We start from the raw sequence: 26,535 nt of genomic DNA, 5'->3' as shown, positions 1-26,535 counted from the left end.
CACCCAAAGGATTACAGAAAATACACCCAAACGGTTACAAGAATTCACCCAAACGATTATAGGAATACACCCAAAGGGTTACAGAAAATACACCCAAAGGATTTAAGAAAATACACCCAAAATTCGTTGAAATACATCTTATGCATAATTCAGAACTCTTTCTCTTTCTCCTCCTCCTGCTTCTTCTTCTTCAAAAACGATTTTACCATGAAAAATCGAAAAAAACGAGAAAACAGAGAGAAAAGACGTAAATGAAGAAGAAGAATAAGAGGAAAACGAGGAAGAAGAATGTGCAGAAACGAAAGAAAATGAGAAGAAGAAGAGTAAGAGGAAGAAGAACGTGCAGCAAGAAGAAGAAGAAGAATTTCAGAAACCATGAAAATCGAAAAAAAAACGAAGAAGAAGAAGAAGAAGAAGAAGAAGAGGAAGAGGAAGAGGAAGAGGAAGAGGAAGAGGAAGAAGAAGAAGAAGAAGAGAAGAAAAAGAAGAAGAAGACGAAGAGGAACCGTTTGAGTGGGGCGCGTGTAGTTACGCTCCATTCAAAATGAGTTAATGCGTGTGTTAATGAAGTTTGGACTGATAACTTATAAAAATTGTATGGCCTTTTTACTTGTATGTGTAGCAAATATAGGATAAAATAGTCATTAAATATAACATATATTAGTTAAATTATTATACTTAATAAAAAAATTAGTATAAATAGAAGCATAATTAATATATAATTATGAGATTCCTAATATCCTAATTTAATACCAATTAAACTGATCATTAGATTTATTATTATACTAAATACATGAGAAAAAATAACCAAATGTCGATTGTATTTTCACAAATTATATGACACTTTTAAATTATTAATATCTAATAATTATACTCCTTAAAACATCAGTAATTGAAACTTAATCAATTGGAACCTAATAATTGGAATTATAATCTGTTAATAAAATTTTTCTGTTTAAATTTTTTATAATAAAAAAATATTTTAAATAATACTAAATGAATATAATATATAAATTTATTATATAATAAAATAGCTAGAACGTGTAATTTAATATATTAGTATATATACAAATGGTAAGAATTATATATTATTAAAATTATGATGCGTCCATGAATGTTTTAAATTAATTAATGAAGAAAAATATCTTTTTATATTATTAAAAAATATTTTAATTTATTACTAATTATATACATTATATGTTATTTATATAAATTATACTACAATTATATATAATTTTTTAAATTAGAGAACTAAATTATTATATCATTAATTAACTATTAAATTAATAATTAAATTATTAAATAACAATTATCATAACTATTAGGTTATGTTCTAATATTTAGTTTAATATATTGTTAAATGAAATATTATCTAAAATTTTTATATTTATTTTTATTTTTTCGTAAATATGATCTTATTAGAAATGTCAAGATAATGTTCGAACATAAAGTTTAAAAATTTAAAATTAGAATACTTTGATTGTGGAGTGTACAATAATTTGAAAAACATACATAAAAATCTAATCAAAATAGTTTTAAATAATGAAGAAATAATTGTAATTTATATATCAATAATAAATTAATTATATATTTCGTACAATTCTTAATTATTCTTTGTTTTGATATTATTTTATAAGGATGTCTTATATAGTGCACAAATAAAAATCTAAATATATCTCTATTTGAAAAAAAAATATATCTTAAAAAAGAGATTATGATATGATCAACTTTGGCATCAGTCAAAATAAGATTAGTTTCAAACCAATTTAACCATCAATATAGATTTTACTTAAAGAAATTAACATACAATTTTGTACTCACTTAAAGATTCTTCAATCCCGATAAATTCTTTTTTGCTTTGAACTAAACGAAAAAAATTTTCTAAGAGAAAAGAGACAACTCATACTTGATAAGTAAAATTTATACTATTTATATTTAAATTAGTTGGTTTAAATATATTTTGATAAATTTTTTAAAAATAAAATTTTATACTTGTAATTTATAAATACAATAAGACTTTTAACTATTTTTTTTTAATTTATAATAAATTTAAGGTTTAATTATTCTATTGGTCCCTATAGTTTCGCGAAATTTTTAATTAGGTCCCTATACTTTTTTTTAATTGGGTCCCTGCACCATTTTTTTTTTGCAATTAGGTCCCTACCATGACCAAACAGTTAGATTTAACAGAATATTTCGTTCCTAAATTAAAGATTTTCTAACTTTTTCTTAAATCCCTAATTCTCTTTCACTCCTATTTTCTAAAATACCAAAATAACCCTCCCACACTTAGAAGAAAACTATTCGTTCTCCCAAATTTAGAGAAAAATCTCATTCACGTTCCTCCCCTTATTCATTCGTTGGTTGCATAGTCCGTCAGTTACCGAGATCAACTCCACTGGAATATTGCTGGAGGGTTTCGCTTCTCCGGTGTCACTGCCGTTATCGTAGGCATTGGTGCTGCTTCTAGATAAGACAACTCTTAACATTGTCAGTCGTTGAAAGGTTTTTCTTTTCTTCTCCTGGAAAAATTTATCACATTGTTTATTAGAGCTTTCTTTTGTTTCTAAAAATGGTTGAAAAGGGATTTATGGTATTGTATTTTCTTGTTTTTGGTATGCAGTTATGGGTGATTCAGATTTCACTATTGAAGTCCACCATGGTGGCAAATTTGTTGACAGTGGACACCAATTAGAGTATTTAGGACGAATGGTTGTGGAGGATATACATTTTGACGTTGATGAATGGTCATTGCAAGAGATTGTCAGTCAGCTAAAGCAACTAGGGTATAAGGATTTCGCCAGGATATGGTATAAAGAACCTAGGATGCATTTGAAGTCAGGTCTTAGAGAGATGAAGTCCGATGGGAATGCGATGAGAATGGTGAGGTCACTGGTGTCAAGTTCCTGCAAACATTGCAAGGTATACGTTGTCGATGGAGACAGAGAAGGTAATGGGATTGAAATCACTTCAAGTAATGCTGATTATGTGTCAGAAGAAGGTGAAGACAGTGGCTCTGAGTCTGGGTTGATGGAGGTTGAAGTGGATACTGAGTCAGAGCCTTCTACTGATAAAGAGGTATTTGATAACAGTGCTGATGATGGTGACCATGAGGATCACTTTGGATTTGAGGTGGAGAATAATGATCCACAATCAAATGCATTTGGTGGATTTACTAGCCCACTAAATAATGAGGGAACTGCAACAGCTAAAACAGCTGAAGGTGATGAAGGTTTAAGGGAGGGTGATGAGCAAGTTGGGGGCATATATGATGGATATGAAACTGAGGATATAGATAGTTATGAGGGAGACTCTGATGATATGATAAAAAAGAGGAGGTTTTCCAAATACAATGAGGCAAAGATGAACAGAGAGTATGAATTTCAGGTGGGGATGGAATTTAAATTACTAATTCAATTTAAAGATGCTGTTAAGGAGCATGCCCTATTGAATGGTAGGGACATTAGGTTTCGAAAAAATGATAAGGTAAGGTATAGAGTTGTTTGTAAAGGAAGAAAGGAAAAGTGCAAGTGAGTTTGTTTGTGGTCGATTTGATGGCTGGAAGGTGTAGTTGTAGGTTTTGGAGCTTGTGTGGTATGTCCTGTCCACATGCTTGCTGTGCTATTTTTGAGAAGGGTGACAACCCAGAAGATTATTGTAGTAACTACTAGGGGTGTTCAAATCCAAACCGATCTAAATTAAACCGCTCATCCAATCCGATCCAAACCGAAAACCGATTAAAATCGCACTAATTCGGATTTGATTGGATTCTATTTTTTGCAAACCGCTGGATCGGATCGGATTTCGGATCTACTTTTCACAACCGATTTAATCCAATCCAAACTGTATAATGTGCTATAATATTATTATTTTATTATTATATTTATAATTATACTTATAACATGTTCAATTTGTTATACATTTTTCTATTATTCATGTATTATTATTATTTAATAAATATTTTATGTTCAAAATGTTATTTATTTATTTATTTTAACTAACCTATAATTTTATTTCTATTGTTATGTTATCGTTGGCTTTTTAAGATATTGTTAAGACTTGTTATGTCATTGTTGATTATTTAAAATTTGATGTTGAGACTTGTTATATGTATTTAATTTTTTATTTAAAAAATCGCAAATCCAAACCGATCCAAACCGCTTGTAATCGGATCGGATCGGATCGGACTTCCAAAAAAATTTTATCCAATCCAAACCGTACCGCACATAAATTAAACGTTTGGATCGGATGACTTTTTTCCTTAAACCGAACCAAATCGCACCGCGAACACCCCTAGTAACTATTACAGCAAGGCAGCATACCTTGCTACATTTGGGCAGTCAATAATTATCACCAATCAATGGAGAAAATATGTGGCCAAAGATACAATGTGATACCAGGAAGGCCAAGGATGGTTAGGATTAGGGGTGGAAATAGGCCAGGCGGCTTGCCAGGGGCCTGGAGCCTGGCCTGTGTTTGGCCTGGCCTAGCCTGGCCTGATAGAAAATAGGCCCAGACTCAAGCTATTAAAAAAGCCTATATTTTTTAAAAGGCCGGGCCTAGGCTTTTGAAATAGTTTGTTAGGCCTGTCAGGCCGGCCTGAGCCTGCAAATATATATAGAGAGTTTTATTATACTAATAAAAATGTTACTAAAAGGATTTGAACTTGGCTCTTCTATCTTATAATAATACATTTATCCACTCTGGCATTTGTCTCTTTAATTATATATGTATATTTTGTATTAATATTATTCATAAATTTATTATTTTATATTTTATAATTTTAAAAAATTAAATTATATCTTAAATTTAATTATTATTAAAAAAAACAGGCCTATTGACAGGCTTCAGGCCAGGCCAAATTTAACAATAGGCCAGGCTCAATACTCATTAAAAAGCCTATACCAGGCTACAGGCCAGGCTAAGGCCAATATACTCTATTACAGGTCTGGCCTGTTAAAAGTAAAGCCTGACCTGGCCTGGCCTGTTTCCACCCCTAGTTAGGATAAGGGAACCCGATGAAAACAGAACACAAACAAAATATAGAAGAACTGGAACTTCTGTTACCTGCAGTAATTGTGGGCAATATGGATACAATAGAAGACTCTGTCCAAACCCTATAGTGGCAGGTATTGGTTGCTCCTTTATTTTGTTCATGTGTTGAGGAACTACTATTAATTGCTCTTTCATGTTGTAGCTCCTGAAGGCACCCAATGATCTGATGCTGCTGATGCGTGAGCATCTTTCCTATCTTTTCCTAGTGAATTTGCATCTAAATTGTTGAGTTTAATAAAAAATTAATTATCTTTTAGCCAATATGGATGCTGCTTTGAGTCTTTTGCAATTTTGTTTATTTTAGGTAGCATTCGACTGGATTTGATGGAGTTTCTGCAGCTCAAGAATCAAAAGAGATTTCAGCGAGGAGCGACGCGTACGCGTGACTGACGCGTACGCGTGATTTGGAGCTTTCCATGGTGATGTGTGCACGTGACTGACGCGTACGCGTGATTTGAAGATTTGCTCAGCGACGCGGACGCATGACCGACGCGTCCGCGTGACTTGCGGAAGAGACTATCGACGCGTACGCGTGACATGCGCCACGTGCAGAAAATGTAGAAATCGCTGGGGGTGATTTCTGAGCCCCATTTTAGCACCCAAGTTAGGCGCAGATCCAGTAAAGCCAAGTGGTCCCCAAGTTACAAGACGCGGAGTAGTTAGTTAATTCTGATTTAAATTCAAATTTGATTTTAAAATAGGAAAATATATTATCTTAATTTAAAATATTAGATTTTAAATTAATTAGGATTAGTTATAAAAAGAGAAGACTTCTCTTCTATTAGGTACATTACATCAGAGGGATTCCATTAGGGAATTCTATAGAAATTTACATTCTACATTCCATGAGCAACTAAACCTCCACAGTTAAGCTTAGGAGCTCTGTCTATTTGTATGGATTGATTTTATTACTTTTTCTATTTTAATTTATGTTTTGGATTTATATTTAAGAATTGTTTTCGTTCTTTATCTTATGAATTTGGGTGGAACGGAAGTATGACCTTCTTTCTATTTGAGTTCTTGTATAACTTGGAAAAGCTCTATACTTGAACAACAGCTTGAAAACATATTCTCCTAAATTCTAATTATCTGGATTTAATGGGATACGTGACATATAATCATTTTATTCTTTGGGTAATTAGACTTTTTGTGGCATGCAAACTGGAATTTGATCATGTACCCTTTAATTGGAATTAATTGACCAAGGAATTGGCAGTTAATGAATTTTAGAGGAGACTAGGAAGGTCTAAGGAATTAGGGTCTAGTCACATATAGTTTGCCATAAATTAAATCCTACATAATTAAAATAGTTAGTAAGAAAAGTTAATCCGAAAAAATAGATAAATCTGAAGCCTTAACTGTTTTCCCATATTTTATTTTTAACTTAATTACTTGCGTAGCTGCCTTATGATATTTTCAACTTAACCTTTTAAACATCTCAATATCAAAACCAATTTCTGCTTGCCTAACTAAGCCAATCAATCTATCATTGTTGCTTGATCCATCAATCCTCGTGGGATCGACCCTTACTCACGTAAGGTATTACTTGGTACGACCCGGTGCACTTGCCGGTAAGTTTGTGGGTTGTAAAATACCGCATCAGCTGCTGCTGGAACTGGAGGAGGTGATGCTGCTGCTAATGAACCTGGTGCTGCTGTTGAAGCAAATGGATCTGCATCTGCTCCAAATGCTAGATCCAGGATTGTTAGAAGGAGAGGCAGAGGAAGAGCAGTACTAGAGATGGGCAGAGGAAGGGGTAGAAAGAGGGCTGCACTTATGACTGCACCACCATCAGGACCTTCAAACACCCCTGCACCACCTTCACAGCCTTCAAACAGCCCTGCACCATCCTCATAGCCTCCACACACTCCTGCACCACCCTCACAGTCTCCACACACCCCTGCACCACCCTCACAGCCTACACACACCCCTGCACCACCATCACAGCCTTCAAACACCCTTGTACCACCATCATAGCCGGCCACCTTGCCTACACCAGCATCACTGCCCACCACCTTGCCTACACCAGCATCATTGCCCACTGCACCAACATCTCAACCTTTACCCAAGACCAAAATTTTTGGTGTCAAAAGAAGTGGAAGACTCAAGATTGGAGTTAGGAAGGCAACAAGTCAGTCGCCTGAACATGTTGACCTCACACTTGATTGAGGTTGAAGACAGTTTAGGGTTTTCTTTTGATATCTATTGTATTATGTAAGACTTTTAGTGTTCACCTGTGACTCTGCTTTCTTTATGGTTTAGATCACTTTTATTATGTGCTGTGGACCATTTTTGTTATGTGGATGAAAAACTATTATGAGAGGGTGTCACATTTATTTTGTGGTTATCTAGGTGTCCTACATTATATAATGTAAAAAACAATAGTATCTATTATAATTCAATGCATCTTTTGTTTTACCTACTTTTTTCTCTGTATCATACTTCTATGCATATTAAATAACAAAGGAACAACTTTCATTTAGAGAAATTAAATAACATTTCATATATCTTCATTGCACTCAAAATAAACAGTACATTTTTTACTTATATAGACTATTACATTATCATAATAGTCATATTTTCTACATCTTTACATATAACACTACAACAATTAAAACACCAAATATCAAAATCAGCATAATTAGCATCTTGTTTTGCTTTTTCATACTATCTTTTATTTTAGCAAATTGCTCTTCCACTGAACTCAGCTCACCACATAACCTTTCTACGCAGGCATCTATGTCTCCAACCTCTGCAATTAATCTCTCTAGATCCACACTTAATCTGTCTATCTTCCTTTCATGTGCCTCCAATTTTCTAACCCATCTAAGTTCTTGCTGTGAACTTTTTACTACATCTTTCGCAGATAACTTTTTTTTCTTTCCCATCAACTCACTCAAAAAACTTGCATCTCCTGTTAGGGCAAGAAATGAATATTCTGTTTGGATTTTTGGACGTACTTGAACTCCGAAGAATCAGTGTCTCTGCAAAAGCAACGAACCCTCCTTTCCTTTTGCTTCAACCATCTACTCTTCTCATCTTCTTCATCATCAATCCACTCGAAGAACTTGCATTTCGACATTCTCCCACAACCAACATACCTCCTTCCATGGCTTGCTACTGCCGAAGAAGACATCACAGCAACTGCCTCGCCACAAAATTAAAGATGTCTCTTTTTCACGAGGGTTCTGGAACTAGAGACTCCTAAAGATAACTGACTTTGATCCATAAGTATTGATAGAGTAAGAGAAGCAAATGGAGGAGGAGAAGTTTGAGGAAGAGGCGAAGAGAAGAGAGTGAGAACTCAGAACCTTACTGATTCTCCTTGATTTGTAAGGGGTAGACGAGGGTTATAATGGTCAACCTACCCATTCTTAACGTTTTTTTGTAACGTTTACTGTCAATAGGGACCTAATTGCAAAAAAAAATTTGGTGCAGCGACCCAATTAAAAGGAAAAAAAATTATAGGGACCTAATTGAAAATTTTACGAAACTATAAGGACCAATAGAGTAATTAAACATAAATTTAATAATAAAATATTTTTGTTGTGCTAAAATTAAATAAGTTGTGACGAAATAAAATAGTTATGAAAATATTTTTAAATTAAATGTAAAAAATTCTTTTAAATTTATTTTAATATGTTATAAAGATAGATCTAAGTTGAGATTCACATTTTATAAGAATTTTATGAAATAATTTATTAAGTATATGTATAATCATATAAATAAAAAATATGTTAAATAAATTAAATATGTTCATAATTTTTTTAAATATATTTTAAACATAAATATAAAAAAGTAAATATTTTATGTGTATCGCAAAGATATATACACTAATTTTGTTTGTATAATTAGTTATTTAAGGGTGATGCTAAATTTTATTAATTGCTTTTATAATAATTAAAATACAAAATTTATAAGCTCATTTACACCTTTATTTGTATATTACATGATGCAATAATGATAAATAGATTTATTGATAAAGAAAAGAAAAAAAAGTGTCAATAGAATAATAATGATTCGGATTGGCATTGAAAAGAATATAAAAATGGCAGATAGACTCATGCATAAAATGACAGTTAAAGATGAATGGAAAGATTTGGCGTTGAATATGAAGACAAAATCTGGAAATATTATTATATTTGAAAACAAAGGAAATTAGAAAGAGAACTTGTGTGCTGTGGATACACCGCTACATATTAACTTCAAAATTTTTTGGTTTAATTATTGATTGATTTTTATAATTTTATTAAATTTATATTAAATTTTCATATTTTGTTAATTAAATTTTATATTATTTTTAGTTTTATAATTAGATTATTTTATATAAAAATATTAAAATTAATAAAATATATTTTTTAAAAAATATAGTCAAAGAATTTAATTAAAATTTTTTATAATAAATATTTTTAATTTACAGAAAAATAATCAATTAGTTTTAATATTATTTACGTTAAAAAGAATTTAATGATAGAATTAGACATAATATAAAACTTTAATTAAAAAAATACAAAAATTTAATTATAAATTTAATAAAATTATAAAGAGTTAACCCAAATTTTTTTCACCAATTGCATGCACCCTATTAAAAAATTCATATAATATAATTTCTATTTTATTATTTATTTTAACATCCATTCTCGGCAAGTAAATATTTTTCTTTGTGCTATGGAAGTAATTAACTGGCATATGGCTGCTGCCAGAAGCTACGTTTGGAGATGCTATATATCCATATAAATATGTAATCAAATTACATTAAAAAAATTTAATATTATTAAATGAAATGTAAAATATACGTGCTCAATATATATAAAATCGTTCTTGCCTAACGTTTTTTCTTCTTCTTCTTCTCTCGTGTTTCTTTTTCTTTTTTTTCTTTTTCTTCTTTTCACATTCGTTTACGCACGAAGCGTCTTCTTCTTCTTCTTTTTCGCGTTTCTTCTTCTTCACGTGTCTTTTTCTTATCGTCATTCTTTTGTTTTTGTTGCTGCTGTATTGTTTTGTCTTTTCCTCCTTCTCTCTCGTGAAGAAGCAGTAGAAGGTGAGGAAGAAGAGTTTTGAATAGTGCAGAATGAATCGAACACAGTACTCATGGCGAACCGAACACAATACAATTGTATAGTACTGAGTGAACGAAACATAATCCATTATATAAAATCAAATTCAAATAGCTTTCTGCAGAATGAATCGAACACAGTACTCATGGTGAAACAATTGTATAATACTGAGTGAACGAAACATAATCTATTATATAAAATCAAATTCAAATAACTCTGCCTACAATTTACATATTATCAATTCAATTCAATTCAGTACACCGTCCATTTAATTCAATTCAAATTAGCAATTGCATTCCATTCAATTCGATTCAAAATTGAATAATCCAAACTTTGTCAGTTTGATTCGTTTCAGAAGAGTAATCCAAATCGCTCTCCTGGTTTGAAGTTGAGTCATTTATTGTTTCGATTCAGAAGTGCAGATCAAAGAAGAAAACGAAGAAGAATAGGAAGAAGATAAATGCAATGTAACCAGATCGAAATAAGAAAACGAGAAGATAAACACGACCAGAGAAGAATGACGAAGGCAATGCAGATTAATAAGAAAGAACGCGAGCAGAGAAGAAGAAGGAGGAGGAGGAGGTTTATGTTACAGTAGAAGGTTTACGTTGAGTAAAGCTTTATGTTGCAGCACGTTATATGTAGCGCATGTATGACAAACGAGTGAGAAGTGGAGGACGCGTGTGGAAGAAATTACTTGATTAATAACCATGTAAAAAATACATGGATGCAGAACTTTTCCAATATAGTAAATTATTCTAAATCACAAGTTCACAACGATATATACAGGAATAACTAAATATATACAGGAATAACTAAAAGAAAATTACTTGGAAGATGATAAACTTACATTTGTTCAACTAAAAGAAAGAAAGAAATAAGGAAAAAAATAAGAAAAAAATGCAGCATTAGAGAAAACATTTTTCTATATTTGCAGCAAATTGGGTGTAACACGAAGATTTTTGGGTGTATTGTTTAAGAATTTTCGGTGTATGTGTGCTGATAAGTTTTGCATAATTCAAAACTTTTCATCTTTCTTCTCCTCATCTTCTGCTAATGCTTCTTCTTCATCTTCTTATTTCATATTCTCATAATTTTTCTTGAGAGGAAAAAATCAAATAAAGAAGAAAAAAATACATAATGTTACAAAATCAATAGAAAGAGAAGGAGGAAAAAAATACAGCAACAATAACAACAATAAAAAAATGACGATGAAGATAAAACACGCGAAGAAAAAGGAGGAAAAATGCAAATAAGAAGGAGAAGAAGAAGAAAGAGGAGGAGGAGGAGGAACACGAAGAAAAAACGACGGTTGTAGTTTTGATTGAGGAAGAAGAAGAAGCGTCTTCATAATGGTGAGTGAGCGCGCTATGAAAACCGTTGAGTAGCGCATGTTAACACGCTCGTATGGGTGAGCGTCCTTTTTGTTGGGTTTGGCTTAACTTGTATAACTTGTAAACCAAAATAACTTGTATGTGTAGCACTTTTGTATTGTAAAATACATAAATAAAGAAGTAGAGGTAACTACTGTTTTAGTAAAATTTGTACGGATTAGTTTAAAAGTAGAGATAACTACTGTTTTAGTTCTTAAAGTTTGAAATTAAAATTGAAATTATTTCTACTTTTTTTATTATTTAAAATAGTTCTCAACGTTAAAATTATTTTCAAAATCAAATTTTTGATCATTTTACCTTTACCTCACTAATCCTTTCCTTTCATCTTTCCTCTTTAATCTTTGTTGGGAATCAGGAGTATGACCACAATCCAATCAATCATGTGTCAAATAATTTGTTATTATTATTATATTAAAATGTTAATATAATAAGTTCCTTGATTAAATTTAGAGATTTATCATTGTGATAGTGATCATAATATTGAGAGATAAATCTTTTATAATTTAATCTAAATTGTTCTTGGTAATAGGATTATTAAAAAGGACATTAATAATCCGAAAATATCAATATATATAATGGTCTTCATTGGATGAAGATTAATAGATCTCATTTATTAAATTATATATATAGATGGTGCATATAGGGATATGACCATTGAACTGGCTCACTCTGAGAATTTCTAATGATTATAATTACCGCATATTTGTCAATAGGATATTCTCAAGATGAACATAGTAATAGAGTTTCCTTTGACCTGCGACTGTCATAGTAATTAACAAGTATTTATTATACTTTGATTCCGGACACCTAATACCTTAGGGTGCTAGTTGAACGGATATTGGGTATGATTTAAATACTTGTAGAATTAATGATCAGTCAATAAGGAATCCGTCAACTCTCGGTAAAGAGTTTGAGCTCTATGATTATAATGAATGAGATGAATAAAACCTTGGTAAGGGGATTGAATGAATGAAGAAATGAGTTTCTTAGGTCATTCACAGTTCATTATAATAATGGTAACAAGTTAGAATTTGACAATTAAACCATACTCTAAAGGTTAACCAAGAGCTGGAAAGATGGAAGGAATTATACTTTGTTCTTCTGAGGTTCTTAGTAAAAATATATTACTTCATACTATCGGGTCATTGAGGAGTGTTGCTAGACGCCAACCTTGATTAGTAAATTTAGTATGACTAATTTACTACCCGCTTAGTATTGAACCTATGGGGTCACACACTAACGAGTGTTCTAATCTTTGTTATAGAATTATTTAATTATTATTTTGGTTTTATCAAATAAATAATTATATTAATTCAGATGGAATATTATTATATTTTTTGCTAGCACCAAAAATATAATAATAGTATGATAATTGAGAATATTAAATGAGATTTGAGAATAATTAGTTATTCTATTTCTAAATTTGGATGAGATCCTAACTGATTCTGTTTTCAAATTGAGTTATGATATGATTCATAAAATTTGAAGGATTCAGATTTGGAATTTCAAGATATGATTTAAATTTGAATTGAGAATCAAAATTAAAAATCAATAACAAATTTCATACTATATATATGTACGTCAAGAGTACAGGAAAGTCACACGAGAGAATAACAAGAGTTTTATTTCTTTACCTCTATACACAATTTTATGGTGTGCAAAGAGTTGCAAAGAGGTTCTCAATTTAGATCAGATATCCATTGGTCAAAGAGTTGACAGCAAAAGGTTGGTCTTGGTGTGGATACGCATAGCGCCTTCGTACCATCGAAGGAGAAAAAGATTTTTACTAGCGTACTCAGGTATTTAGATTTGATCTACTATATATATTTATTATTGGAATAAAGTTTAAGCACAAAATAGATTTTTAGGATTACTTTCTTTTCTTTCGCTGCGTGTTATAAACACATGGTAATCCTTCACTATATACATTAGTATTCATCAATTACTAATTCACTGCATTATAGTAACTATTTATTTTATTTCAAGTAAAAAATATTCAACGAAGAATATTATAAATATAAAAAAGAGTAATATTATAAAAAAGTATATTTGATAATCATACTAAGTGTATTTTAAAAATCAATCATCAATTAATAATTTAATTACTTATTTATATATATTTGATTATTTTAATAACTACTTAATTAATTAAAAATTATGTAAATTAATATGTTTAAATATATAGAAATATATATAGATACATAATAATTAGTTTAATGGTTAATTTAAATGTACATGTAATATTTTTGTACATTTAATTATACTCGCTCAAAATACAAATGTTTGACAATACACGTTTTAAATAATGTATCCAAAAAATTATCACGTACAATACACATATTTTTTAAAAATTAAGTAAAAATCTCTACTTTTTTTTTATCAAATTTTAATCTTCAAGAAAAAAAATTCCAAAATAATTATATATATACCGCTTGACTCATGAGCCATGATCCCTCTATCTATGGAGAGATCGTTGAAACATTTGATATATAGGGAGGGTGGCGCCAACTTTTTTTTTTAAATTAATAGTAATAAGTTATTAGGTATAATTTAATTTTAAAAAAAATTATTTAATATTTATTTTAATATAAATAAAAGTTTAGTCTAATTTAAATATTAATAAATTTTAATATTTAAAAAAAATAATAATATTAAAAAATTTTAAAAAGATGTTATTATTAATATTTTTAATTAAATAAAAATTTTTAAATTTTATAAAGTGAATTTTTTTTTGATCATCTTTTTTAATTTATTTGGTATTAACTTTTTTTTATTTCAACTGCTATAATTAAGAGATTTTTTTTAACTATGAATATTGTGAAAAATAATTCAGAAACAAAATAAAAGATAAATTTTTTGTTAATTGTTTTTTAATTATATTGAAAAGAAAATTATTGAAAAATTTGACACAAATTCTATTATCGATGAATTTTATGATACGAAGAATTGACCATCTCGTTAGTAAAAAATACACACATTTTTTGTACTTTAAAATATATTTTTTATTGGTATATTTTTGTAATACATCTTATATTATATAATTTTTTTACATAATTTTTAATATTATATATGTTATTATCCCCCTGTAACAACATTTCTGAATCTGTTTCTATATTTGACAATGATAAAAAGAAAATATAAACTATAATAATAATAATAATAATAATAATAATAATAATAATAATAATAATAAAATTGATTAATAAAATTTAGACGCCAACTAATTTACTTCTCTTTCAATTTTGAAATCAATTTGGTTTCTGGATAAGAGGTGAATCTTGAGTTTAGTCCAATTCTAATTTTTGGATTAATCTCTAATTTTTTAATTGCTATAATTTAAATTTTTGAATTTAAAAAATGTATTAATATAATTTTTTATGTATTTTCTATCACTAAAATTTAATACTTTTAGTCACGTATCTCAAAATTTATCACGTTATATATATTAAAACGACATCATATATATTTTAATGTCAAAAAAAATATTAAACAACGTGGTTTGAATGGTTGAGTACCAACTATAACATCAAACTGAAGTTATTTTATTGTTGTGTTTAATAAAAGAAAACTGATAGAACTCATTTTTCACTCAATTAAATCAAATTAAACTTAGATTTAGTCGCAATTATTGCTAATTAGGATGAGAACTCACAAACATTTTCCACCAAAATCATTTGACCTAAATTTTAGACTTTAAAATTATTATTTTATCTAAAATTTTAAACACTAAATTTTAGACTTTAATTTATAAATTTTAAATCTTAATTTTAAATTCTAAATTAAAAAAATAATTTTATAATAAAAAAGTAACTAATTAAAAATTAATTTCATATAGCTATTCCCTTATAAAACAATGGGAACAACCAAAGTGACATTTAGAAAACGACCCTTACATTTAAAATTTTAGAAATTAAATTAACCATTTATTCGGTTAAAATAAAACATTTTGTCCTGCTACATATTAACACGTGTTCCATGTTAGAACTTAAATCCATACCAATTTTTTTTTTTTAAACCGTCGTTTTTATTTATATTAAGATAGAAATTCAGGTGCAGTCAATTTTATATATAAAGTTAGTAATTAAGAATCGTTAGATAAAAATTTAGTCAAAGCATTTAAATTATTTAACGACTTTGAACTATCAACTTCAAATTGACTGTACCTGAATTTTTACCTAAAATTATTTTTAAAATTTTTATAATATATCTCTAAAATTTTATATAAAATTAATATTTAGAATAATTTTAACATAAATAAAAAATATTAAAAATAAAATTAAATATAACTAAACGTTACAAGTATTTAAAAAAATTACAAATATTAGATAAAAAAAATATATTTTCTCAATAAAAAAGAAAATCACTTGTTTATCATTTAAATGGAAAAAATGAAAAGAAAAAAAAAATACATGATTCAAAAATTAGAAGAAGAAAAGAACAAAATAAAGGAGGGAGTAGGGATAAGGACCATCATCCCCAAAACACAACAAAACAAAGTAGGTACCCACACTCACTACAACACAACACTTAAAAGTTAAAACCTCACTTCACACGCGGCGAAGCGTTCTCTCTCTCTCTCTCTCTCTCTCTCCACCGCATAGCTTCACCACCACCTCTCTTCTCCTTCTTCTTCTTTTTCACAATCACTCTTTACAAAAAAAAGTCCCCAAAAAACGTTTCTTTTGTGCCTACAATTAATAAAACAATTAACTTACCCCTTCATTCTCTCTCTTTTTTTCATCCAAAAAATAAAACATACAACAACTTCAAAACGTTACACACTTACACACACTCTTTATTACCCTCCTCCTCCTCCATATATTTTTCAATTGGGGTCTTCAATCTTCAACCTTTAATAAATTGAAGGGCATTGAACCAAAATAAAACCCAGAAAAAGACACTATTATTATTTTTGTTGTTATTATTATTTTGGTTTAAGTAAACATTTATAGTAGAGGTAACATTTTTTTAGTGGGGGTGCAATTTGTCTTTTGCTATAATTAGTCCAATTTCTCTCTCTTCTTACTTTGGTTCCTTATTTTCTTCTCCTCCCTATCCATTGCAATTACTACTACTTCCTCAATACATCATCACATTTAATTATATCCTCCTTTTTTTTTTCTCCTTAAAAGAATTAATTTATGTCAACGTTTAGTAGTGAGAATGGTGCAATAATGCAAATCTCTTCTTATAAGGAAAGTGATATTTTTTTTTCTTGACAAATTTGAAAGAATAAAGAAATTTCTCTCTATATATAACAAGGTTGATTGAGGCTTCCTTTGATCAAAGGCGAGCTAAGAAGGAAAGTTGGTGAGGCAAAATTACCAAAAAGGACCTTAATTGACATGACACACACAACACATCTCTGCATAACCATGTGTAAGATTTGAGAGCTTCACTCCCCAGTTCCTATCTATATATCCAAAGCCTCTCACACCCAAAAAAAAAAAAAGAGAAAAAAGAAATTGAAATACCCATTACCTCATTCACACAAAAATTCAATCTTTTCAGAGTTTCTGACACTTTCCTGGGAAAATTGTGCGTCATCGGAGAGAATGTCTTCGTGTTTTTCAGGAAGTTCTCCACCGTCGAACGTGGAACGCTTTCTTCAATGTGTCACTCCCTTCGTTCCTTCACACACTCTTCCTCAGGTACCCATTTTTTTTGTTTATTTTATTTATAAAATTGTAATTCTCGTTTTTTTTTATGACAAAAAAGTTTTGATTATGGGTGTCAGAAAAACTGCAAGTCGTTTCTTTCTCTGATCCTGCTCTGTTTCTTCAATTCACCGGAAGTTGTGTTTGTGTGTTAGTTTTTTTTTTAATAAAAAATTAATTTTTAAATATTTATATATAATTTTTTATATAAAATTAATAATTAATAATTTTATAAAACTAAGTGCATGTGATTTTTATCAATTTTCTAGCTTTGTAAGATATTTGGATATTTATTTTTGTTTGGCCTTTAGATTTCTGTTATAATTTCAAATAGTTAGCGTGTCAAATCAATACCGTGCCCAAATAACATTGGGTTGCATTGTTTTCAGGATTTAATTTTTACTAGTGTATGTTCCCGTACCTTGTACGGAATAATACATAAAATTATATAAAAAATTTTATTAAAAATTAAATAATATATAGTAATTATTATTATAAATATTTTACAAAGTTATAATTAAAATCAAATTCTCAAAATTTTTAATATTAAAATATTAAAAATAATTAGTATTTGTCTTAATCAATTTGAGTTTATTAAGTGATCATCTCACTCATCCGTTTAAACAACTATTAGGAGTTAGAATCTCGCTTTGTGTATATAGCAATTCATTGGCTAGCGATAAACCCTTAATAAATGGAGTATCAATACGTGGTTAGACTTGGCAGAAGTTTTCGAATATGCGGATACCCGACCCGTCCATACCCGGATGGATATGGCAATAACTTGACCAAAATCGGGGCAGATTTTGCTCAGAATAGGGCATGGTCGGGTTTAGGGTAAACCCACCCAGATATATACATATAAACACTTTTTAGGAATTAGGATTTGCCTCGCATCACAAATTCAGTGATTCATAGCTCCAGTCTATACTTTATAGCCATGCAAGATAAACTCAGTCATCCTTACCTAGAATCTTCTTTTTCTCGGCTTCTTCACAAAAAACAGCATAGCTCCCGTCATCGTTGTTGCTGAGCCCATGGCCACCTACCCCTTCACAGCTCCCATCTTCCTTCACAGTCAGGGACGAACCCACGTTTAATATAGATGGGGCATTTGCCCCCACAAAATTTGTTTAAAAAAAATAATACTTATATACATATATACCACTTATTATATTATATTTGTCTCAAAATAAAATATAAATAGTTCTTTTGTATTTTATGTTAAAAAATATTTTGTTAAACTTAACACATAATAATAATTATATTGTTAAATTTGATTTAGTAAGAAAAATAAATAAATAAACTCAAAAAATAGTGATAATTAATTTTATTATATTAGTTAATTAATTAATAATTAAATTAAAATTTAGTTTTCTAATTAAATACAACTTAAATTATTAGTAATTTTTTAAAAACTGTTTAAGATAAAAAAATATATTATCTATATATTAATATACAGTAATTATTTTGGTTAAAAAATTTATTTATACTATAAAAATTATAATAAGTAAATTTGACAACTATTATAAGTAAAATTTATCTATAAAATTTTGTACCGAAAAATGAATTTAATTTTAGACTTTAGTATATTAATAATATAAAATATTTTATATAATCATTCAATTCAATTAGATTTATCTATTTAGATCATTATTGAAAAATAAATTTAAGATACCGACATACAATTACTTTAAATTAAGCAACAATTATCAATACTATATAAGGGACACACTATTCCACTAATAAGAGTTATTGCCATAAGAAATAATTTTCTAATTTTCTATATTAATATTGAAAGGTTTATATAATACTATATAATAATGTTATCATTATCAATACTATATGATATAAAAAAATTATCGTGCCAATATAATATTATCAATATTATATAAATCATCTTTGTATTTATTTTTCTGTGCGTATATAATATTTAATTAACACATTAAGACATATATAATATAAAGTGATTTACAAATTATTTTATTGAATATTATAAATTAGAGTGATTTATAAATTATTATTAATTCGTATATAATGTATAATTAAATTTAATGAATTCAATTAGAATAAATAACAAATTATTTATTTTATTTTAGATTTTATAAATGAATAAATTAATTAACTAATATAATAAATTACAACTAATGTAGTAAAATTAATCAAGTAATATATATTATAATAAATTATATTTATATTTAAATATCTAATCAAATTAATTAGCTGATATAATTAAGTCATGGTAATAAATTGTATTGAATGAGTTAAAATAATTAAATCGGGAAATACTCTCCGGAGTATGCCACGTCAGCTTCATCATTAAGTGCAGAAATCCGATTTTTATATAATAGAATAGATGTGATTTAATCATAAAACAGTTTTATATGTTTCTGTAATTATGAATTTAATCCTAATGTATTAATAGAATAAATATTTTTATACGAATCCTGAATTAAATTTATATATTTATTTATTTAGATGATTTCTTAAATTATAAATTTATAATTAAATGTTTGTATAAATTTTTTTTGACAAAATATAAAAATTAAATTTGATTTTGTTGATAATAAATATTTTTTCCACACTCATAACGTTAATGAGAATTTTAAAGGAATGTTACCTAATTGATTATATAAAATATTTTGTGTCGTTCTTATCCTTCTAGAATCTTGTGATTGTTTTTATGGGCTTGCTATTTGCATATTATTGTTAGTTTTAGGAAGGTGTTTTGTTTAATATTTTTCATTATGAAACGTTTTCAATTCATATCTTAATTATATAGTAAATTACTCTTCTATCAACGCTGTACGATATTATATTAGCGTTTCTATTTTGTAAAATACGAGAATGTTATGTAATCAGATAATCAGTTATTAAAATTAGATATTAATAAAAAATATATATTAAAAATAAATTAAATAATATATATTTATATATAAATATATAGTAATTAATTTTTGTAGTTAATTTTAGTATATAAATAATATTTTCAATAAAAGTATATTGACCTTTCTTTTAAAACTAAAGTAATATACACTGATTTTTTAATAATAAATTCAGTCGGATAATATTCCTTATTTTCTGTAATAATTATGAAACAAAGTCAAATATATTTTAATAATATTAGAATGAAATATTGATTTAAATTTATGCAATTAATGCTGTGTATACAGCATATATCCTTAAAAAAAAGCTAAAGAAGATAGATTCACTTTATACATACTATGGTCCAAACTCCAAAGTGCCTATTGAGTATTTAGCCTTTTTTTTTTCTTTTTTTTTTTTGTTAATAATATATTAAAGTAAAATTTTAAAATATTTATAAATTATAAATATGTAGAGTTTGTTTAGTCGCATTTGTTTGTTTAGTGTATTTTATTTTATCAAGATGTATATATGATCCAATAAATAAAAAAATAATTATAATTCGGGCATGAATGATTGTGTCTATGTTATTGAAGGTATCTGTTAATAAATGTGTGGATATGAAACATATATTGAAATTATATTATATATAAGTATATATACTGGCATCACATAAATATAGACATAGATATACACTCTTTCATTTTTTATTATTATGTAATTATGTTTTCATATTATGAAACATATATGAATTCTTCTTCATAGTTTGGTAGCTATAATCTTTATGCCTAATCCAGTTATTCATAATTTATAATAAGCACCTAATATACTAACCTGCGGAAATTAAACTGGATTAGAAAATGTAAAGGTGGGTCAGGTTTCATGATGGTGTAGGGAATCTGTTTCATTTGCAATTTAATCTCTGTTTTACAGATTTTCAGGCACTTTATGATCTTTTTTCCAGGTGGTTTTAACTTTTAAAATAGTTATATGTATGAAGTTTTTTTTTTCACTTTCTAGTTCTCCTAATTTCCAAATGAGAAAGAAATTGAATATTTTTTAGTCAAATTAAAAAATTAATGCATTTGACCATGATTTAATTTAACTATAAACTTAAATCTTCGTGAAATAATTTAAATTTATAATTTTTATACTATTCATATAAATAATAGTAGATAATATAAAATTAAACTTGGAGTCATGAAAAACACTTAAAAGTGCTTGTTTGTTTTTTATAAATAAATAAAAAAAATTGTATCCTGCTTTTACCCTTTTTTTTTCTTGTTTTTTCAAAAATTCCATAAACAGAAACATTATTAAACCAAAGTACCAAACATGCCCTAAGGTCTAGTACTAGCAGTAATTCTTTTTTTTTTTTTTTGAGGCTCTGTAAATATATAACTAATAATTAAATAGAATAATTTTTTATTTTAAATTTAGGATTTAGATAAAAAAATATCTTATAAATTTTTATTAAAATTCTTAATATAAAAATTTTATTAGAAAAGTTAGATAGTTAAAATTTTCAATGTACTTTATAGATTATAAAAATACATTTATTAGTAGAATTTTAAAATTTATTATAAAATAACAATTTAATTTACTTAATTATTGTGCTTGTCCTCTTCCTTTTTCACCCTTGTGCATTGTGAATGGTGGGGGCAAAACTGTCATATAGAATATATTAACACTTTTAATATAACAAAACTCAAATTAATGATTAGTCCGAGTGGCTGAGTGGGCCAAACAGTGTCTTAAGATGGGAATATTCCCTTGGATTCCCTTGGAAAAAATATCTTTAGCCATGTGGCATATTTTAATTTTTATTTCATTTTATTAATAGAAACCAGAAAGCATATTTCAAGTTTATATCCTACATAAGGAAATGTGCGACGAATCTCCCTAATATACAGATAAAATTAAAAACAAAAATAATAGAAGTTCCATTTTTGTTTATTTTTTTATTGAATGAAATTATATACTGAATATTCTCCTCATGTTTTCCGAAGTATGGTAATGACCAACTTAATGGGTGTCATCATTTTTTAAATTATTTTTCCTTCCAAAAAAATAAAAAACAAAGAGAGGGGTTGGGAGGACAGCTATGATCTGATGTTTTGTTTCTAGGATTTACATTTAATTTCAGTTACCATAAGTATTTTTCTTTTCTATTTTTGTAGATAGTCTATAAATAATTAAAGAAACAAGTATTTTTTTTCCTCTGGTCCTTTTCAATAAAGGCACAAGTATTTGCATTTTTTAAACAAAAAATAATTAAAAGATAAGTAGTTGTAATAACTAATAAGTCAAAAGTGATTAATTCTGTTTACACTTGATTTTGATTTGGAGCGGAAACAAAGCTTCTTAGTTCTTATTGGAGGACAAATGCCTAATTTTAAAGATAAACCCTGGTTTAAAAAAAAAAAAGAAAAAAAAACCTAAAATGTGGTCTAAGGATAATTGCCACGTGTTTGTTGTGGATCCACCCTACCCCATGTGTCAAATGACTAGCACATCTGATTTACACATGTGGGCTCAAAATTTCAATGAGGGGACCAATACACAGTAATGTTATGTTCCTAGTCCTAGTAGGGCTAGTGTTGACATCTTTCAAGTTTTATTGCAACCTGTTACTTTGATAAGAATAAAAATTGTCCCCACTGGGTTTCCCACTTGATTTGTTTCTAGTTCTAGGTGGTAAAATTGTAATGTTGAGAATTTGGTCAATGTTGCTGGCCAATGAAAAGTGGACCAATAATGGGTGAAATTGTAATTGCATATATTTGATTATGACTTTTTTTTTTCGGTTTACTTTGATTATGACTTTAATGGAAACATAATGGAGTAAAAATGTGTTATTTTCCCCTTGCATTTTATGAATCCATTCTTAGTAAACCCATTTTGCAATATTTGACCCAAATGTTGTAGAGTTCTAAAGGGGTGATGCCCTTAATGGTAGTCAAAACTTTTTTTGATATTACAATTTTGAATAGATCAATTGATTCTGAAAATTTCTATTAAATTAGATGATTTTACTATTCAAATTATAGTGTAGGTTTTATGTTTTCCATGTTTAATTTATTCTTTTGATTATATAAAATTTCGAGTTTTGCTTATCTTATATACTCTTCACATTTTTTATCCCTATTGTTGGAGCTTGTGTGATTAGAATGTGACTCATTTTCATGTTCTAATTGAAATTTACAAATCAAACTTATAAAGATATATGGTCTGTTGCTATTAGAGACAATTATTGTAATTAGTAGTTAGTTAAGAATTAGTTGGTAGTTGATTACTATCGTATGCTTATATAATGGATAAGATTCTAATTTTAGTAATCTTGACTTTTGTAGCTTTTTTCTCATTTCTTTACAGCTATTTTGTTTTTACGGCAGATTTCAACCGTTGCATTAAACCTTTTTTTGATTTTATGACGGTTTTGGCAGAGTTGCTTGAGTGATCTAAATAGCCTGTGGCAACCTCATGGTAATAAGGATTCAATTGAATACTTCACTTTGAAGGATCTCTGGGATTGCTACTATGAATGGAGTGCATATGGTGCTAGTGCTCCCGTGATGTTGGAGAGCGGCGACACTGTGATTCAGTATTATGTTCCGTACCTTTCCGCCATCCAAATCTACACCAACAAGTCTGTCCAGGCCTCTAGGTCTAGAAGAGAGGACAGCGATGGAGTTGAGTTCGAAAGCGATTCGTGGAGCGATGATAGTGGCAGCGATAACCTATCTAGATCCTTAAGTAACAATTCCAGCAAAGCATGGGATGCCGTTTCTGAGGATTCGAGCTCTGACCACGACGGCTCGTGGCCGACAAGGGACAAGCTTGGCTACCTTTACTTGCAATACACGGAGATGGCTTCTCCTTATGCAAGGGTTCCGCTTATGGAGAAGGTAGCCTTTTGTTCTCAAGTGAAGATAGATAGATAGATAGAGAGATTTGTATGATACATTACACAATGCATAACTTGTAATTGTTTCTTGTTTCAGATTCCCGAGTTAGCTAGAACCCATCCGGCACTAATGACATTCAAAAGTGTTGAGCTTTCGCCGGCAAGTTGGATGGCAGTTTCATGGTTAGCATCATTCATTGTGATTTTCCCATCAGGCCATTTTATTTCTTAGTGTCGATAAAAAAAATGCTCTGTTTATAAATTATAATGATTTTTATAGTTGTGATTTCTACATCGTCTTCTTAACACTATTATTTTCTATAAGAAGTTAAATCTATGTTGAATAGGTACCCAATTTACACCATTCCGAGTCGAAAAAATGACAAGGACTTAGAAGCATGCTTCCTCACTTATCACACATTGTCCTCATCTTTTCAAGGTAACACTTAGGAATAGGTGGTAGATTGCATCTTTCATGTTTTCTCAACTGCCAAATAAGAAGAATCGAGGAACTTTTTACACAGATGAAAATTATGATACTAGACATGTTTATTGTGTCCATGCATTGTTTTGGACTTTTGGATCAAGAGTGACACAAGTTATTTAGTTTGATTTACATAATTGAGTGAATGTTCATTAGTTTGATTTACACTAATGGAGACTCGCTCCTACGCAATTGTTGCGAAACCAGGCATGATCGAATCCTCGCCGAAATCTGAACACAATTTCTTACATGTGTCTGCAGATTGTGAAACAGAAAGTGATAACATTGACACAGAGAAAGACATATATTGGTGGTGTGGTTGGGGAAGCACTGAAGGAAACAAATGCAAGAACAAGAACGGAAGCAGTGGTGGCGGCAGCATTTCTCTGCCGCCTTTCGGTCTAGCTACCTACAAGATGCAAGAAGATCTATGGCTGAATCCAGAGCCATGTGAATATGAAAGGATATCATATCTGTACAGTGCTGCAGATTCATGGTTGAAACAGCTCAATGTTTATCACCATGACTTCAACTTCTTCACACAACACCCTACACCAACAACCTTGTAGTAAATTCGCTTCGTTAACTAAATTAACTACCCTTTTGGTTAGCTTTCAACTTCTGACTCCGGCATAATAACAAAAGATTTCAGTTCCCTTGGGTCCAAATTCTGAGAAATGTAAAGTTTTGTAGTTAACCAGAGAGATAGAAAGAAGGGGGTAGTTTTTTTATTTATTTATTTTTTACCAATCAATTTCAGTTTCTTTTGCTATTTTCTAAGAAGAAGGTAGCAGTTTGTAGTTGTAGGTAATAACTAAATTATGATCAAGTTTTGTACATTAGTTTTTTTTTTTCCTTACTTTTTATTTTCATGACTCAAACTTGATGGGACTGAAAAACGGGATTTGATGAATTCTTACACCATTAGATGAAACCAATGACCTTATATAGTTTTAAAGAATAAATTACAAAAATGATACTCAAAATCAAAACATTCTAATGTTGGGAAAAATAATTTTAAAAAATTATTAAGTTGTAACAGAAATAATCAATGTCAACTACTGTTGTTTTTGTGACAGAAAACACTTAATTAGCTAACAAAAATGATGACATGACAAATTAAAAGATTATCTAACATTGTTGATTATTCTAAAATTATGCAAACTCTAATTTCTCAAATAATTTCCTAGTCTCCGTTTCTATATTTCTCAAATAAGTTCATATTCAATTCGGTCTCTGTTAATATTTCATTGGCAACCTCTACAAATCAAATACCCTTCTAGCAGATGCAAGGTGACTGCATTTTGCATACATGGTTATTAGCAAATTTTCAATGTACTCCTCTTTAATAAGAGTTCTCCTACTTGTATACAACTAGATATAAGATTTAGAAATACAATAAATTCTATGTTTGATGCTGCATTTGGTTGAATAAATTAAACGCTTCCAAACATGGCCAACTTTCACATAACCTAACATAAATATTATTCTCACATATAAATATTAAAATAAGTTTTCATGTTCAAAAGTTTACATACTCTTCCCAGTTCCCATATTCCATCAGTGATATAGTATATTAGTACGCTACAGAAACTTTATATACATCTTTTTTAATCATTTCAAGCTTAAGTTTCTGTGAACAATTATTTTTTATACTGTAAATTTACCAAATTGTTAGAATAGGCTGATATAAAAAAATTTCACCGAGTAAAGTGAAATGTGCTATCTTCATTATTATTGACTATTGATAGTAATAATAATAAAAATAATAAATAAACTAAAATCCATCATGATTGATGAAGCAAATTGTAATGCCTGAACATGTCATATGACAACTTCTATATATAGAGATATAAATACAATAATTAAAAGACCATGTCTTAACCAATTATATATATGGAATAATTCTTTAAATAAGATATTAATAATGGTAACCGGTAACTACAACACACATGCCATGTATGCTAATGGAAATGCAAAGAGGTATTCTAATTCTTTGTCATACCATTTGTATCAAACTTTATTAAATTAGAAAAATACTATTTACACTAAATATTTTTGACATTTATATAAAAATACGGTTGTTATAAATTAATCACTTATTTAAATTATTTTT

At 28.6% G+C, this 26,535-nt stretch overlaps 1 protein-coding gene across 2 annotated transcripts; it reads left to right on the top strand.

Moving 5' to 3' along the window:
• Positions 1 to 16,561: 16,561 nt before the first annotated feature.
• LOC130982335 (uncharacterized) lies at positions 16,562 to 25,316 on the top strand. Of its 2 annotated transcripts, none has more exons than XM_057906305.1 (5): positions 16,562 to 17,157; positions 23,475 to 23,936; positions 24,033 to 24,118; positions 24,283 to 24,374; positions 24,681 to 25,316. In XM_057906305.1, exons 1-5 carry the CDS (start codon positions 17,062 to 17,064, stop codon positions 24,986 to 24,988), a joined length of 1,044 nt encoding a protein of 347 aa, XP_057762288.1. In that variant the 5' UTR covers positions 16,562 to 17,061; the 3' UTR covers positions 24,989 to 25,316. The 2 variants fall into 2 exon arrangements, with proteins under 2 accessions (XP_057762288.1, XP_057762289.1); XM_057906306.1 differs by lacking the exon at positions 16,562 to 17,157 and adding an exon at positions 22,383 to 22,983.
• Positions 25,317 to 26,535: the final 1,219 nt, after the last annotated feature.

Source organism: Arachis stenosperma, chromosome 5 (assembly GCF_014773155.1).
Source record: "Arachis stenosperma cultivar V10309 chromosome 5, arast.V10309.gnm1.PFL2, whole genome shotgun sequence".
NCBI lineage: Eukaryota > Viridiplantae > Streptophyta > Magnoliopsida > Fabales > Fabaceae > Arachis > Arachis stenosperma.
Note: the sequence above shows the minus strand (reverse complement) of the source record. Positions and strands in the feature narration are given on the sequence as shown.

Coding starts and splice junctions, on each gene's coding strand:
- LOC130982335 (XM_057906305.1), top strand. CDS start 17,062: ATGTCTTCGTGTTTTTCAGGAAGTTCTCCACCGTCGAACGTGGAACGC. Junction 17,158..23,474: donor CTTCACACACTCTTCCTCAG/GTACCCATTTTT, acceptor CGGTTTTGGCAG/AGTTGCTTGAGTGATCTAAA. Junction 23,937..24,032: donor GGGTTCCGCTTATGGAGAAG/GTAGCCTTTTGT, acceptor TTCTTGTTTCAG/ATTCCCGAGTTAGCTAGAAC.